General features: G+C 48.4%; 1 protein-coding gene across 1 annotated transcript in view; it reads left to right on the top strand.

Moving 5' to 3' along the window:
- LOC144158561 (U2 small nuclear ribonucleoprotein A'-like) overlaps nt 1–1,968 on the top strand; it is a 32,779-nt gene extending 30,811 nt beyond the window's left edge. The window contains exon 6 of the mRNA XM_077689516.1: nt 1,654–1,968. Within this exon, the coding sequence (XP_077545642.1) occupies nt 1,654–1,691 (38 nt within the window). The 3' untranslated portion in view covers nt 1,692–1,968. The remainder of the gene's footprint in view (nt 1–1,653) is intronic.
- Nucleotides 1,969–14,964: the final 12,996 nt, after the last annotated feature.

The raw sequence follows: 14,964 nt of genomic DNA on the forward strand, positions 1-14,964 counted from the left end.
ATACAAAATGGAAACTGCCGAAACAGCGGAAATTCCGTCCCACCCATCGCCATCGCCATCTCAAGATGGCGCCAAAGTTTTTAGCAACGATTTTTTGGGCGCAGCAAGCCTAGGCGCCTAGGCTTTTCTATCGGCGTTCACACAAATCGTCAAATCGTTTCACTTGCGCGCTTGATAACAGCAATGGCAGCAGCGGCTCCCACGCGTTGAAAATGAGCGGTCGGCTGAAGCGTGCACCTCTGGAGAAGCTCTCGGGATGGGCGTGCGAGGCGTGGGCCACGATCCCATAGACCGTGGTTGAATGTTCGTTCAGAAGTGTGGCATCGCGAACGCGCTTGGAGGCACCGAGGCCGAGATGTTGTGGTCAGCGGAGAGCGACAAGGAGTGAAATGAGCGAGATTACTTTGGGAAATAAATCGCTCGTTTCTCTCGCATTCGTTTCTATGGGTCACAAAGTCCCGTGCGCGTTACAATCGTAGGTGCAAGTTTTTTCGTTTTTTTTTTTTGCAGGAAAATCGGGTGCGCGTTAGATTCGGGGGGGCGTTAGAATTGGGTAAATATGGTACCACGCGGCTAGGCAGACAAATGACTAAAGAATCATTGTGCCCGTCAGGCACCGCAAAACACTGAAAAGGCCCAAGAGAAAGGCAGCCTATAGGATTGCTATCCTGTGGCGGCTCTCACAACATTTGCGCTGCAAGTTTGGTTGGGTGTCAATGTACGAGAGAGGAGATACAGCTGATCAGGAACCCTGAGTAGATGAAGGGAGCCACAGCCATAAACGAGCGATGACGAGCACGGGTGAACAGCTTGCACTGCAAAAAGTAGTAGTGAGGTGGATGTCCAGCGAACTCTTCTATGTTGAGGTTGGGGCACACGTTAGAGATTCCCAGGGGATCAGATTGATCCATAGTCCTCGCAGCACAGGTGTCGTCATCAGCAGCAGCAGCCTATCTACGCCCACTGCAGGGCAAAGGCCTCTCCCATAAATCTCCAATTACCCCGGTCCTGTGCTACCTGTGACCAGTTTATCCCCGCAAACTTCTTGATCTCATCTGCCCACCCAACTTTCTGCCGCCCCTGCCACGTTTCTGTTCTCTAGGGATCCACTCTGTTACTTTTAATGACCAACGGTTATCTTGCCTTTGCATTGCATGCCCTGCCCATGTCCATTTCTTCTTCTTAATTTCTACTAATATCTCCTTAACACGTGTTTGTTCCCTTACCCACTGCGCTCTCTTTTTGTCCCTTAATGTTACGCCTATCATCTTCAACTGCGGGGCAGAAACTTAGAGGCTCACTAAGAGGGTTCAACTTAAATTGAGGACAACTCGGCGAGCCATAGAACGGAAGAAGATAGATGCACAGGTGTAGGATTGGCAAATTTTGGCTTCATGGGATCTAAGGCAGAAGGTAGAAGTGTTTGGATAAACGTGGTTAATTAAGTGCCTTTTGTGCTGTTGTGTTTAGCACCCGAATGTCAGCTTCGTTCTGTTTCTCTTTTGTCGACCTGCTATGCCTGCTCCAGCACGGTTGATGTAAGGGAGACTTTTCATAAACTGAAGCTAACCTGCGTCACCGTTGAAATCCTCGTGCGAGCTGTGCTGCATGTGGGCCTAACTCCGCACCTCCTCCCTCTCTCTCCCTTCGCAGCGGAAGATGCGGAGATGGAAGAGGCCAACGGCCACTGAGGGGACACACCGCCCAAGCTGTGGAAAGTTTGCATGGACAAGCCTTCCGTGACCTTTATTTTTCAGTCTCGCATGCTCCACTGGCAAAGGTAACGTAAAAAGACTTGGCTTTTGTGACTGGGTGGCAGAGGATGCTCGACCCCTCCCCTCAGTGTGTGTTGCTTTGAAGGCTGTCAAGAACAGATACAGCACCTTTGGTTGTGGAGCCGACAAAAGCTGGGCGTGAAGCGATCACCCATAAGCTCATGGAATCATTAAAGCGTTGTTCATTTTTGGATGCCTTTGCCTGCTGCTGTGTCATGTTTGTACACTGTCGTTTGAATGCAGTTTGATTAAATATGTTTATAGATTTAAGAGGCAGTTGTGGCAAGTTGAGTTTTGAGCTTAACACGGAACAACACCTTTTGCAGTGTTCTTGACTATGTTAGTTCAGAATAAAGGGTGCATTGTTTGCGTAGAAAAAAAGCTGCCAATAGGGAAGACAGCCTGCCCTTTTGCTTGCCACGTTTTGTGTGGTGCACAAACTGTTGAGCAAGGTGGCAGTTCTTTCTAGCGGCAGTAATCACTAAAGCAATTTTCAGTTGCTTCCAAACTTTTTTTTTTTTTTCAAGCCTTTTAGACAGGTTTGCCATATGAGATTTTTCGGTTTTAAAATGCCAACAAAAACACCGGGTAATATCACCCATGTGCATTTTAATCTAGTACAGTAAATTTGGGAAAGCTTTTGTGGCTGAGTGCATGCAGACGTTCACTTATGTCAGCCAAGTTTAGTTCATCTAGAGTTAAATGGCAGTAGGGCTGGCTGTCAGTGCTGCACTGATCAAACGCTTTTGAGTCATTACACGCAGACACACCCACAAGTCTAGTCGGAAGCTCCGAGTGAATGGCCCCACCATGGCGACCCACTCGTGCCACGAGTTATGGATTGGATAGGAAAAGACTTTATTGACCTAGAGTTATGGGAAAATTCTGGAAAAAAGGGGCTAAAAGCGGGAGCAGAGCACATCAGAAGATGCCTGGTGGTGAGAACTCGGCAAGCAGCCATGGCCCACCTTTATGTTTGGCAGCATTACCAGAAGGGTGATATTTCCTTGTGCACGGCATTGCAGACCCTCCAATTGCAAAAGCACCTCCAACAGTTGTACGATTATTGTAGCTGATTTCTCATCGTGCTCTGTCAATTTTTTCTCTCCTCCTCGTTCGTCGTCGTGTCCCACATTTTGCCAGTAGGAAGGTGGTCTAGAGCACTGCACGGGCCTGATTTTAAGGCCCGGGCCCAGGCATTCATAAGTTAGCCTGGCCCGGGCCCAGTCTGGGCCCATCATCTCAAGCCCAGACCTGGCCCAGGCCCGGTCATTTATTTTTGAGCCTAGGGAGGGCCCGCGTGTGTGTGACCAGGCCCAGTCTTAGACGCTGAAGAAAATGTGTTTATTATATTTGGTCAATTTGGGCAATCGGGCAGAGAAACTAGTCTGTACAAGTACGTCATGATTTGAAACTCAAAAAATAAGGCTTTAAAAGTGCACGTAGTGTAGCTTACACCGTCTGTAGTTCGTGCCACGTCGGCGTAATAATAGCTTGTATTCTTACACGAGACAGCATCACCTTTTATGACCAGTCTCTTGGCAACTTCACGTGGTTGTCTCGGTTACAAGTTGGTATTGCTGAAATTTCTTGCTCCCCGTTAGAATCCACGAGTATGTACGTGCTTTGAAATATTTTCCCTGCAGTGGTTGTTAAGCGGTGGCGCTTCTCTAGCACGCGAGTTTCACTTCCAGCCACGGCAACCGCATTTAGATTGGTGGGTTCGACATCTAAAACACACGTACATAGACATAGGTGCACAGCTCCAGGGTGTATTAATTAATTTCTTCCCGCTAGGGCATTCCTTGTAACCGTATCTTTGATAAGTTTTACACCAAAATATAAAATCTTGATGCAGTACATGAAATGTCATCAAAATTACAGTATAGTGGCTATCAGGCCTAGCAAAACGCGTTTTTAAAACAATGTGTACAACTACATCAAGAAGCGCGTAAAAGTAAACTCAATATTCATTTTTATGCTCTTTGTGATACACTTCATGTTGGAACGGCCGGGCCTATGAATTCAAGCCCGAGCCCGGCCCGGGCCAGCCGATAATTGACTTTGGGCGGGCCGGGTCAAGCCCGGGCTTTCGGGCCGGCCCGGGCCCGTGCAGTGCTCTAACGGGGTCACACTACAGTACCTTTCTTTCCGTGGAGCAGCATCAATAGAGACTTATGGCAGACCGGAGAACCAATCTTGGTACGGTACCCGGGTAGGTGACTGGCGCCACTGCGCGTGAGCTGAAGTGAAAAAAACTGGTTGTGCGCATGTGCACAACTGTTTGTCCGCTCTGCTATAACTCTATTGATGCCCCATTAACCTAACACTGACTGCCGTGGTAAGGAATCCAGGTGCTGCAAAAACGAGGGGGAATGGTAAAGCGGGCAAAAAGGAGGGCTAAGAAGAGACGGAAAAAGCAGGAGTTCCTCTTTGCTCCGAAAATATAGCTCACAACAACATGCCCGTACTTGGCAGAGTATCGATACACCTTAAAATTATCTCGCTACTGATACAAATATATATTTCGACTGTATCTCGATACAGAAATAGATACTCTAAAGTACCAGCCCTGCCTTCCCTCTCTCTGTCTTCGTTGGGATTCTTTTTTGTGTGCGGTGGTGTGAATAGGAAGAAAATTTGTAAAAGGTGAGCTGCGCCGCAATACAAATAAAGTGACAAATTACTGATAATAACAATAAAATAATCCCGTAAAATGCATTTCGCATTCATACATGCATTTGACGTTAATTTCATTGTTTGTGTTTTTTGTTTTTGTTTTTTTTTTTTAAGTTTAAAATGATCTATTGCATATGGCATTGCAGTCAGGCTTTTCCATTTTCGTACACGTTTGCGCAGTGAGAAGGGTCCTTGTACTAGCATCTGCAGACAGGTCGCGGTGAGTCTGAGACCGCCGATGCGTCAAAAAGCTTCATAACGAATTCTACAGTTATCCAAGAGTGCGCCCTGTTTTTTCACCTAAAGCGCTGCACGCGTGCCCTTCTTCCTCAGTGTGGGTCGCAGCTTCCTGGAAGTTTAAAGGGGCCCCGCAGCACTTGCCATCAACTACTCGGAATGTATTCTGGGGTAAAGTCTATTGTCCCAGCAATCGCCTCCCATAACAATTCTGAAAATCCGTTCACTATCACCAAAACTACACTCGATGAGAAATTGCACAGAGTACCGAAATTGTTCCCTCTCAACTTGACCGCGGACAACGCGACGAAAGCTGCGCGCTCTCTCCCGGAGAGGTGGGCGGCTTGCGGCGTTCTGTTCGGCGGCCTTCGATATATCACAGGTCATGGAGTTTTCTCCGTTTCTTCACAACGTGGAGGGGGTGTATTTCCGGACTGGTGCCACAAAAAAGCAGGCATGGCTGCCTGCTCGCAAGCACGCACTCGGGCTGATAGGGCGTTTTTGAAGCAATAAATATTTGTTGTCGAATGGTCTGCTTAAAAGGGGAATATTGAGTTGGTCACTAACTCAGCGCACACTCAAAACAAAAGAAACACCAGAACTGTGCGTTCAGGTTTAGGCGTAGAAGAGGTTGGTACACAGCACCGACGACGGCGGATCGTCACAGGAAATGCGAGAAACAAGCTGCGAAGTTGACCAGCGACAGCCAATAGAACAGCCACGGCTGCAATGACGTCGTTTAGGCCATGCCAGGGGTGCATAATGAGGGAAATTGAAGAGAGCGCGGTTGGTCTTTCCGCGTTTCGCAGCTATTTGTGCACTCACCGCCTCACGTGCACGTGTAATATTTGGTTCTGGTATTCCTGGCAGTGTAATCTAAATGTCGCGCAGGTTTACTTTCACTGCTCAAAGAGTGTTGCAGGGTCCTTTTAACCCATTGTGAGGATGTGGCGCTTTGGAGGACGTGTGTGGGTGCAGTTTCGACCCTGGCGATGAAGGATGCAAGTTCCCCCGGAAGCATCTTTGTGTACAGCCCCTGGCACTGACGTGACTCTGGATCGGGTCTTCACTCAGCGTGAGTTCTCCAAATGAGGGGCCTCGGGCATCACCCAGGACGGTCACCTGACAATCGCCGCTGGACACACGGTCCCCCATACCGGCTGCTCCTGCACTTCATTGTGGGAACTAAACTGCTCGATTTTATTTAGTTTACGCCCGAGAGTGTACTTGCACAATAAAAAAAGAGGTGTAGCCGCAGACAACAAAGTAGTCCCAGTGTCTAGCGTTTCTGCAAAAGCACTCTATGCATCCGTGGCCGCCAGTGCCATTATGCGTAGTATGCTCCCTAGAAAAATTTGACTTTCTAGGGACCGTAGCCATAGTGTGTAGTTTAGCAGAAAGTTCCACGTGGCACGGCCTTTTCCGGAAAAAACCTTCAGGGCTATTAAATTTCTGGTTCAAGAACTGCGGGCAAAATTGCTACCAAAGTTTGCCTAGCACAATAATGCTTTTTGAATCAGATGGACACTTCAAATAAATCACAATTTTAAAAGAAATCAAGGGCCTCGTGCGTGCCATTAGCCTCCTAATTCAGTGGGCCAGCTTTGATATTCAGAAAATCATTATTACACCAAGCGGAGTATTTTTTTTCATTAATTTGCGAGAATTAGATTATTTCTTTTATAGCTTACCTAATTTAGCTCATTTTCAAATTGCCTGCATGGTTGGAGACTAACGATTGTTTTTTCATTCGCGTAAAATTCTCACAAATGGATACCTTACGTTCAGTGTGGCAACTTTTTGAGCCCACTGCAATTGATTGATTAATTGTAGCGCTTTAACGCGCCAACGCAACGCAGGCGATGAGGCACGCTTTAGTGGAGGGCTCCGGATTATTTTGACCACCTGGAGATCTTTAAGGTGCGCTGAAATCTCGCGCACACGGGCGTTTTCGCTTTTCGCCTCCATCAGAAAAGCGGTGGCCGCGGCCCGGAATCAAACCCGCAACCCCTACTGCAATTTCAGCCCTGGTCAAGTGTGTTCTACATTGGGTTGTGATTACAGGCGTGACTTGGGTTGCCGGGGGTGGTGGCAGTTTGGCAATGCTTAAAGGCCAAGTGCACTCAAATTTCTCGTCGACCAAATTAACGTACAAGATGAGGCAAACACACGAATTAAAGGTTCTTATTGCAAGCGGTCCCAAGGTTTCGGAGTCTACTCGGCTTTTTCATCAGGGGTGACTGTGTAGACAAGCAGCAGAAGTTACCCGCCGCGGTGGCTCAGTGGCTAAGGCGTTGCGCTGCTGAGCACGAGGTCGCGGGTTCGATTCCCGGCCGCGGCGGGCGCTTTTCTGATGGAGGCGAAAAGCAAAAACGCCCGTGTGTACGAGATTTCGGCGCACGTTAAAGATCCCCAGGTGGTCGAAATTAATCCGGAGCCCTCCACTACGGCACGCCTCATCGCCTGCGTTGCGTCGGCGCGTTAAACCCCACAATCAATCAAGCAGCAGAAGTTATGTAGGGTGTCTTCGTTGTCTTTTTCTTTTTACCTCGCATCTTGCCCTTGCGCGTCGGAGGCGGTGGGCGTAGATGGTGGGAAGGGCTCTGAGGGATCTATTCAGGCCTTCCCGGTTCTCTTGTATGTGCCAGGACTTGAGGAGTATTCTCTCCGAGTAATTGGTTTCGGTGCCAATCACCTGCACACCGTCCAAGTCAATCCTGTGGTCAGCTTTTTCGCAGTCTTCGGCCAATGCACTCTGCTGAATGTCCGACTTGCAAACGGCGTTATTGTGTTGTAGGAGGTGTTGGGGGGGAAGTTCCCTAGTCTCACCAATGTAACTAGCACGGCATTGTGCACAAGCAATTTTGTAGACGCCCCCTTGCCCTTTCTTTTTTTCTTTTTAGACGCCCTTTCAGTCGGGGCATCAGCTGTCCGAGAGTTGACACTGGCTTGTGAAAGAAAATAATTTCTTTCTGAGGAATGCAGCATAATGTTTCATCACTCATTCCTTTAACATAGGGGAGAGAAATATGAGTGGGTCGTCAGGCGGAGAAGGGGGGGGGGTGCAGACAGTGAAGGTAGGAGAAGGGTTTGTGACCAGCGGCTTCAACAGAGCCAAATTTTCTTGGTTGCAGCCCAATCGGGGGAGACGGCATTTGACGCGTGTGAAGCTCCTCTTGTATCCATTTTTCTTCAGGTCAGCGATTACAGCTCAGGTCGTCTTCTGTTGAACATGCAGTTCTCACCCTTAAGTAAGAGCTGAAATTTCAGATTTGTGGGAATTTTGGTGGTAGGAATCTATTTGTAGGTGGCGGCTGGCATGGGTGGGTTTTCTGTACACTGTGAGATTTAGTCGATCTGGCTGTCTTTTTATTAAAACGTCAAAGGAGTGGTAATGGTGCTGTCTGTTTCTTTTTCCATGGTGAACTGGATGGCTGGTTAGATTGAATTTAGCTGCAACAGGATGTTGTCTGCTGTTGTTTCTTTGATGACACAAAAACAGTCGTGCACATACGGGACAAACACTTTGGGCTTTTCGGGGAAGTTTTCCCAAGTGGTCGTTTTAATTTTTTCCATTACCAGATTCGCTGTAGTTAGGGAAATAGCAGTCCCCATCGTAGTTCCACTCGCTTGGTTGACTTATTCTTGCTTCTACCAGAAATATGTGCTTTCCAGGCAGAACTGCAGAAGTCGCGCTATTTCGCCAACGCTAGGGCAGGTCGGGAGCTCAGGCTGTCATTCTCAAGAGCAGTTGTGGCGGTTGTGATGCCCAGGGAAACGGGCGCTGGTGATAAGCGACAACGTCAAAAGAGACGAGTCTGTCTCCACGAACGATCGGTACTTCGGAAACAAGTTCGACGAAGTGGCTGGCGCTCTTGACGTGGGTGGACATTTTGCTGACGAGAGGGGAGAGAACCTGATGAAGCAAGTTGGACAGGGATCGAAGTGGGGAAGTTGTGAAGTCCACAATTAGCCGGAGGGGCACGTTGGGCTTGTGAATTTTGGTTAGCCTGTAAAAACCCGGCACTGAGCCATTCCTGCAGATGAATTGCAGATACAGGCTTCGGAAATCGGGGTGCTTCTTGAAAATGTTGGCCAGGAGTTTGTTCAGCTCTCTTTGAACTTGTGGGGTTGGGTCCAATCCTCAGAAATCTTCTGTAGTCTCCGCTCTCTTACTTCGAGCTCGAACTGTATGCTCAACAGAAGACGACCGGAAGAAAGAAGAAAAAGCCGTAATCGCTGACCTGAAGAAAAATGGATACATGAGCAACTTCATACAGTACGTCAAACGCCGTCTCCCCCAATCGGACTGAACCAAGAAAATTTCGCTCTATTGACACCACTGGTCAACAACCCTCTCCGCACGACGACCCACCCGTATTTCTCTCCCCTATGTTAAAGGAACAAGTGAAACATCCCGCATTCTTCTAAAGTAAGAAATTGTCACCTCCCACAAGCCTATGCCAACTCTTGGACGGCTCATCCCCTGACCGAAAGAAAAAGGCCAAAGGGGTCATCTACAAAATTGTTTGTGCACGATGCCTCGCTAGTTATGTTGGCTAGACTAGGAACTTCCCGTAATGCCTCTGACAACATAGAAACAGCAATCGCAAGTCGGACATTCAACGCAGTGCATTGGCCGAACACTGCGAAAAAGCTGACCACAGGATTGACTTGGACGGCGCGCAGGTGATTGGCACTGAAACCAATAACTTAGAATACTTTTCGAGTCCTGGCACATACAAGAGAACCGGGAAGGCCTGAATAGATCCCTTGGAGCCTTTCCCACCATCTACGCCCATGATCTCAGACGCGCCAGGGCAAGATGCGAGGTAAAAAGAAAGGCACCCTACATAACTTCTGCTGCTCATCTACACAGTCATCCCTGATGAAGGAGCCGAGGAGGCTTCGAAACATTGGGACCGCTTGCAGTAAACACCCTTGGTTGGTGTATTTGCCTCTAACTCAAGTTTAACTCAGCGAAGATGTTCTCATTCAAAGTACAATACGTACCACCAAACCAACGGGGACAGAACTGGCAGCCCCGTGAAATGTGTGGTTAATTAGGAGTGTTAAAAATAGCTCCGTCACAGGGGACGGTGCAGCTGCTGGTGAATCGCACAAACAGCCATGGTGTGGAAGTGACACTGCGGCCGGCCGTGCACTTTTTCCTTCGGCCAGGCAGGAGAACCGATCGAGCTCCGCTTGGCATGGTTCTCCTAGCACTGTGGTGAGAGCGAAGCGTAGCGCGCAAGTTTGCTCCAGCTGGCCGGCCGTGTGCTGCCATTCATTCATTGACTCGACTGGCTGGAGCATCACTTCAGCTTGGCCATAATGGCTGTGCTGTTAATTTCGCTTTCAAAATCTATTTTTGATGGTCGTTTGCCCTGTGGAAATGCATATTTTAGCTGTCACATTTTGTATTTTGCGGTATTTTTAAGCTGGCTATACGAAAATAACATTTTCGAGAGGTTGAAATTTTGGGTGCAGTTGGCCTTTAATAGACTTATGATACCGTCTACTTGCTGCTATCTTGGAGCTTTAGCGTCGGCAGAGAATATGTTTTATGGGTGGCCGCGAACCAGCACAGTGTGTCTTATAGGGCACAAGCACAACAAAGTTAATTAAATTTCTCGCATGATTTAATGCTCGCCAAAACCTAGGCAGTTGGCAACTGTGTGTGCTGCTCAAAGGTACATCGCGTCCACTCGCTGCTCACGTTGAAAGGTTCAGAATTTGCTAGTTCCGGTATATCCAAGTATGTTACTAAGAGGCCTTTCCTTGCCCACCGCTACTCGGGACAATAAGCTCAGTTACTCCGCATTCACAAGACTGGGTGCTTTAAAACGTTGATTTCGGTGCTTTTAGCATACAGCAGCTGATGCAGACTGAAAACAGAACCAAAACCTCCTCAGAGCCAGAACGTCCCATCTCACCCCATACCTAGCCGTACGAATCCGGTTCTTACACTTCCCACTGCTGCAAAAGTTTCCATTCTAGGTGATATTGAGAAACTCTGTGGCCCGTATTCACTCGCAGTCACTAACTAGTAACCGACTAAGCTTAATAGCCTTTACTACTTCACACTTAAAGGGGCCATGCAGGCAAAACATAAGTTTGGTTCATTCGAAAGATTGCCTCGTTATAATCGTACTAACCCCACTTCTAATGTAAACTTCGCTCAAATAACCTACATAATTAGAAAAAAAGGGAATTACCATGCGACTCACAAAGCTCATTTCACACAACAGAACCTATGATGTCATAGTGACAGCACTGCGGTTGGCTGAGGCCGGCAAAAGCAACACAAATTAGCAGGGCTTATAAGCTTGTCGAACGAGCTATTGGTGCTTAAATTTAGGGAACATTCTGTTTATAGCAGTAAGAATGGCGGGGTAAACAGTGGAAGTTACGGAAGTACATGTAAACATTGAAGTAATGATGTGTACTGTAGGTACAGCGTCCACTATGCTGTTTTGGCTGCACAGCACTGCGGCACTTTAGGGCTGTCTCAGATGACGCTAACCCACTGGTGTAAGCGACACATTTGTCAAGTGAACACCTTGTTTCGCGGAACAAACCAGGTACAAATACGGCCAAAAAACAAAGCAAAGGCAGAAAACAGTCCTTCGCAGTATGGTGGTGCCACCTAGGTTGACTAACGGTAAACAAAGCTCCCCAGCACATATCACGTCATTGCAGACGTCGCGAAAACACGATTTGGCGGTAGAATCAAAGTTTTAGTTAAAATTTTTAACTTAAATTTGTCAGTGAATAAATCATCGTTTGCTTCCAGACAAGCGCTGGGGCTGCCACTAAACACGAAATCTCCCGAATAAAACAAACTTGTATTTTGTCTGCATGGCCCATTTAAGCAAGTCGGCACTCGCATGCTTTGACTAACCGAAACCTTATTTGCGTCATTCCCCGAGTGTGCTACCGCACCCGGTTGTCAGCTTTCGGGACATTACCCGGATGTACCGAGAGGAGAGGTGCAGACTGCCGGAACCGCACCCCAAACTGACTAGGCAACAACAGACGATCCTGCGTTGAGCGCAGGCGGGGTCGCTTGTGCATCCCGTACTGATGAACCGCATGTACCCTGCAGAACACGATAACGCTCTGTCCGTTTTGCAAAAGAGAGAGGGGCACCCTGCCGCATATCTTGGCAGCGTGTACAGAACTCGAGACCCCCCCTCCTTCCCTGCCCTACAACACCCCCAATCCCCAACCCCTTGAGCGATGGGAGATCTTGTTGACCAGCTCAGCTCGCACTGACAGACGGGCCAGGAGCTGCTGGGAACATATAGGTCCCGTAACTAGGGAACGACCCCGTCTGGTGCCAGCGTGCACCACCGATTTCTTTTTGGGCTCAGTAAAAGTTGATTCCTCCTCCTCCTCCGAGTGTGCTGACTAAAACAGCGGTGGTCTCGACTATGAAGTATTCAGCAAACACTGTGCATGCGCTTAAGACTACCCCCTAGCAACAGGACAGCAGCTGCAGCTACGGTATAGAGCTACGGCTACATATCTGCCTCACCATACAATTTCTCTCGTTTCGGTTTTCATTGCCAGTCTCCTCTGCTTCCCGTCTACTCCAATCGGTGTGCTTTCCTGCCTATGGCACTGTGTGCCCCTACCATATGCACAATGTTTGCTACACAGTGGCCGTTTACCGAGTTTGTTAACCATCCAAATAGCTCACATATCACTCCAATTCGCAATGAAATGGCGATGGTATCGCGTGTGCTGTGTGCACCATGGCGAGCAATCGGCGCCAGCAGACGACACACAGGGAGCCTGGATGAAACGACAAGTGACTGGCGTCGTGACTAAAACTTGTGTAGTATTTTTATTTTCCCTTCCTCCACAGTTACAAACAGGCCTTGGCTGAGGGCGGCAAAAAAACAGTAAAAAAAGCAGAGGGTGAAGACCCCATCACTCACCCCCTCTCTCTCCCTCTCTCTTCAGCTACCGACCTACCCTTGCAGCTGTGGAATGAGCCTCCATTTTTCTCTGTTTTTGAATTGGAGGGAGAGTCTATCTTAGAGTGGAGGGAACACAATGCACGGCCTGCCAGTTAGACGGGGCTGTACACGGCCGACCATTAGAGCCTTGAGGCTGTCGCCAGAGAGAGGAAAGGGTTTTTATGCTATCGCAATTAGCAACCGCATTACCACTTCTATTGCGGTGTTACGTCTTACCCTGTTTCTTCAGCGTATGCTTTTTGCTGTAGTAGTTTGGAGGTAACGACCGTTGCAAACGCATATCTCCTAGTGCAAGTTCTTAAAAGATTTTATTGCAGAACAAAAACATTTTTCTCTTTTTACCCAGTGTTTTGATGCAGTACTGCAAAGGTGGCGCGGGTTGCTGTGAAAATAGCCCTTTCGTGACAGCATATGCTGAGCTCGTCACTGGTTGGCATATTTGGGTATTTAAGCGAACCTTCAGGTTAGTGAAAGGTAACATCGGAAGCTTTTGTGTGCCGTTTGAAGATTGAGGTTTAATGAGATATTCACGGAGCATGTCATGCGTGTTACAGTGCAGATATTTGTTTAAAAATTGGCCAGGCTAGCTGGCCCTGTTTTCTCACAAACGGCTGTCATATTTAGTCACTACCAAAACAAGCCCTGAGCCCAACAAAAATTTAAAGCCGTTCCGGAACACTCAATGTGAAAGCTGTCGGAAGTGCAGAGCATTGATTTGCCATAATGGGCTATAGTGCCGTTATCTGCTCACTGCTACCACCCAATGTAATTCAAATTTCCCGCCTTTGCAGGGCTCGTGCGCCCCCCTGCCTGAAACTGCACCAGCGGGACTTCTGGGGCGGTATTCTCGTGTTTTGTTACTTTTGTGTCCCTTTCAAAAGTGTCCCTTTTGAGAGAGCCCTGATTGGCTAAAAGCAAACAACCGGATGGGACATAAAGCAAGCGCGGCTAACTACTGCGGCTTCTTCGAACAGGCGATTTGAATGTCAGACGGTTTTTGGAAGCAGTTATGAATGCGCCGATTATCGCCGTGTTGTTGGCTCGCCGGCGGAACAAGCGGTCGAGAAGCAATGTAGGCGCGTTCGATATGCCCCGAGAAGATTTCCGCCTCTCGAAGAGGACCGTGCGGTGGCTGTGCGACGAGCTCCGGGACGAACTTGGTCGGCGGACGCGCAGGCTCAGCGTCGAGGAGCAAGGGTTATGGGCCCTTCGTTTCTCCGCTACCGGTGGCTTTCAGTCAGCGGCCGGTACCAAAGAAACGATATCGCTGTCGCAGCCCTTCGTGAGCCTGTGCATCATACGCCGCCAGCACACAGTGAAATAAAGGATCGTCTGCGAGCTAGCTAACGGTCAGCAAGTGCAATGGAATAAACCATCGTCTGCTAGCTTGATAGCTGTCGAGCAGACGACCAAAATTACGCAAGCAGGGGTGAGACAGCTGCGCATATTGCGCAGTTCGGATACAAATTTGTTTTCCTGTGCCAGGCTGCTCCAAAACAGTCTGAGAGCAAAGGATTTTAACACTCCCGTCAGTCTCACTGAGAAAAAATGCTTACCGACGACATAATTTTCCAGCACCCCCAAGGTAATGCTGTGTGTAAAAGTTTAATTGATTAGTGTTTCCGAATGTCACTGTGTCGTGTAGCGGAAGTTTTATTCTGTGAGTTTTTTTAAGTTTTCCCATCGAAAACCATTGAAAAGTCTTGTAGAAACAAATACTTGTGTACGTTGATGAAAAAACAGCAATTTTCGGAGCTCCGGAACGACATTACTGGGCGCCGCCATCTTGGTGTGGGGAAGATAGGAAAACATGGCCTCCGGCTGAGGAAGTTGCTCATTTCTACCGTAGTTGGGTTCGGGGGAAGGGGGGGGGGGGGTGGGGGGCTGGGATTGCATTTAGTTATTTGATGTGTTGCGGGAAGTTGCGCGACTCGAAAGGCGGGAGTTTGAATTCGCTGTGTTTCGGCCTTGAGTGTGAGGCGGGGTGCGTGCTTTAAGTGAAATTTGGGACTCGTGGCGGTGTTATAAAATGCTGAGTTATTGCTGCCTTTGATAGTGAGCGAGCGGCGGGAATGGGACGATTGACATTGCTGAAGTGGCGGCGCAGGCTACATCGCCGTAAAATGTTGAATGTCCGATAGCGGGACGGGCTATTATTGCGCGCTATTAATAATGGTTAATCTATCTGAAGTGAAATTTAATGGTAAGAGGGAGGTGGCTAAACATACCAACGTTACTCAAATTTCGATCGTAGTGAACGTGCACCTTGGGGACTGAAATGCGAG

Source organism: Haemaphysalis longicornis, unplaced genomic scaffold (genome assembly GCF_048455015.1).
Source record: "Haemaphysalis longicornis isolate Haplotype H1 unplaced genomic scaffold, Haemaphysalis longicornis Haplotype H1 scaffold_10, whole genome shotgun sequence".
In the NCBI taxonomy this organism is placed as follows: Eukaryota; Metazoa; Arthropoda; class Arachnida; order Ixodida; family Ixodidae; genus Haemaphysalis; species Haemaphysalis longicornis.